Source organism: Galeopterus variegatus, unplaced genomic scaffold (genome assembly GCF_000696425.1).
Source record: "Galeopterus variegatus unplaced genomic scaffold, G_variegatus-3.0.2 Scaffold101, whole genome shotgun sequence".
NCBI lineage: Eukaryota > Metazoa > Chordata > Mammalia > Dermoptera > Cynocephalidae > Galeopterus > Galeopterus variegatus.
Window position 1 is genome coordinate 1,093,498 of NW_007726212.1, and position 1,444 is coordinate 1,094,941.

General features: G+C 28.5%; 1 protein-coding gene across 3 annotated transcripts in view; it reads left to right on the forward strand.

Moving 5' to 3' along the window:
- Positions 1-1,438, forward strand: part of PTGR2 (prostaglandin reductase 2) — a 19,523-nt gene extending 18,085 nt beyond the window's left edge. The window contains exons 9-10 of one of the 3 annotated variants that reach the window (XM_008584065.1): positions 272-311; positions 1,288-1,438. In XM_008584065.1, the coding sequence (XP_008582287.1) occupies positions 272-311; positions 1,288-1,364 (117 nt within the window). In that variant the 3' untranslated portion in view covers positions 1,365-1,438. Of the gene's footprint in view, positions 1-271; positions 423-1,287 lie in introns of those variants that run through there. The other 2 variants (XM_008584058.1, XM_008584053.1) reach the window with 2 other exon arrangements.
- Positions 1,439-1,444: the final 6 nt, after the last annotated feature.

Here is a 1,444-nt window from a genome sequence, read left to right on the forward strand (position 1 = left end):
TTTTAGGTTTTTTTTTTTTTTTTTTTTTTTTGACGTGAGGGTCTATAGCTTATGGTCTGTTACTAGATGAAGATCAGACAATGGGAAAATAGGATTTCATTTGGAAAAAATCAGTTGATAGGAAACTTTTCTGGGCTACCTATGTGAAATAAAGAATATCTGTCTTTAGACAGAAAGTGCTAAATGGCACTTCTGCCTTTTGCAAAAATGGAAACTTAAATAGGGAAATTGAAATTTAAAGAATAGTAAATCTAGTTATTTTGATTTACAGATCAAAGAGACTGTGATAAATGGATTGGGAAACATAGGAGGTAAGAAGATGGTAGATTTATTTATCATATACATGTGCTCAGCACAAATATGAGGGATCTTCAAAAAGTTCATAGAAAGATTTGTATTCTTTTGATTCTATTCCATGAACTTTTTGAGGTACTCTTGTATTCTCTTTTTTTCTTTTAATGCTATCTCTCTGGTGTTTTTTCTTTTTTAATCATTTATTTCTTCTCTGTAAAACTGCCCTGCAGATTTCCTTAAATATCTTAATCAAACTCCATGACAATTCAAGTTAGTGGTATTATTTTCACTTTTCAAATTGTAAACTAAGTGTTTCTATGGTTCCCAAACAGCTTATAAAAAAAGTGTAAGAATTGTGAAAGTTATTTAGCCTCTAGGTAACTTTCCCAGATTAAATGGTTTGGAGAATCATAAGATTATATTAAGCAAGTTTTCAATATTTAGTTTTTTTGCCTATTATACATAGGTTTAGACATTATTTTTTGTTTGTTTAAAATGAAAAGAATCAAATCATACTGTTTTTTTTTTCTTTTTCAGAAAAAATTAATGTATTTCATTAATATGTTTACTAAGGATAAATATAAATTTCAGTTGTTTTTCTGGCATAACAAATGTATTACACTTATTTACGTAAAACTTTATGATTAGAATTCTAGGATTTTGACAGTTTCTTAAAAATTGTTTTCACTGACATTTTATTCTCATATTTTTTTGCCTGTTGTCTTCAGTCTCTGTAAACAATGAACATTGATGCAGACACCCATTAGAAATTTCCAGTTTAGGTAAAAACAATTTTTTAAGATGTTAGTTGAGTTAGTTTGTGCTGTAACTTTGCCTGTGTTTTACTTAAATTTTCTTTTCATAACAATTTCCTTCTATGCTTAGTATTTAAATTACTGAAGAAATTATTCCAACTAATTTTATGTATCTGACCTCCCAATAAACAAGTATGATAGTGACACATCTTTTCAGATAACCTATTTTTTTTTCCAGCTGCATTCCAGTCCATGATGACTGGAGGTAACATCGGAAAGCAGATAGTTTGCATTTCAGAAGAACTCTCTTTATAATCTCTGTAAATGTCTTCATCAAGGAAATCACACAGCTTTCTTTCCATTTTGCACAAAGATTTTTAACATACATAAAAAAA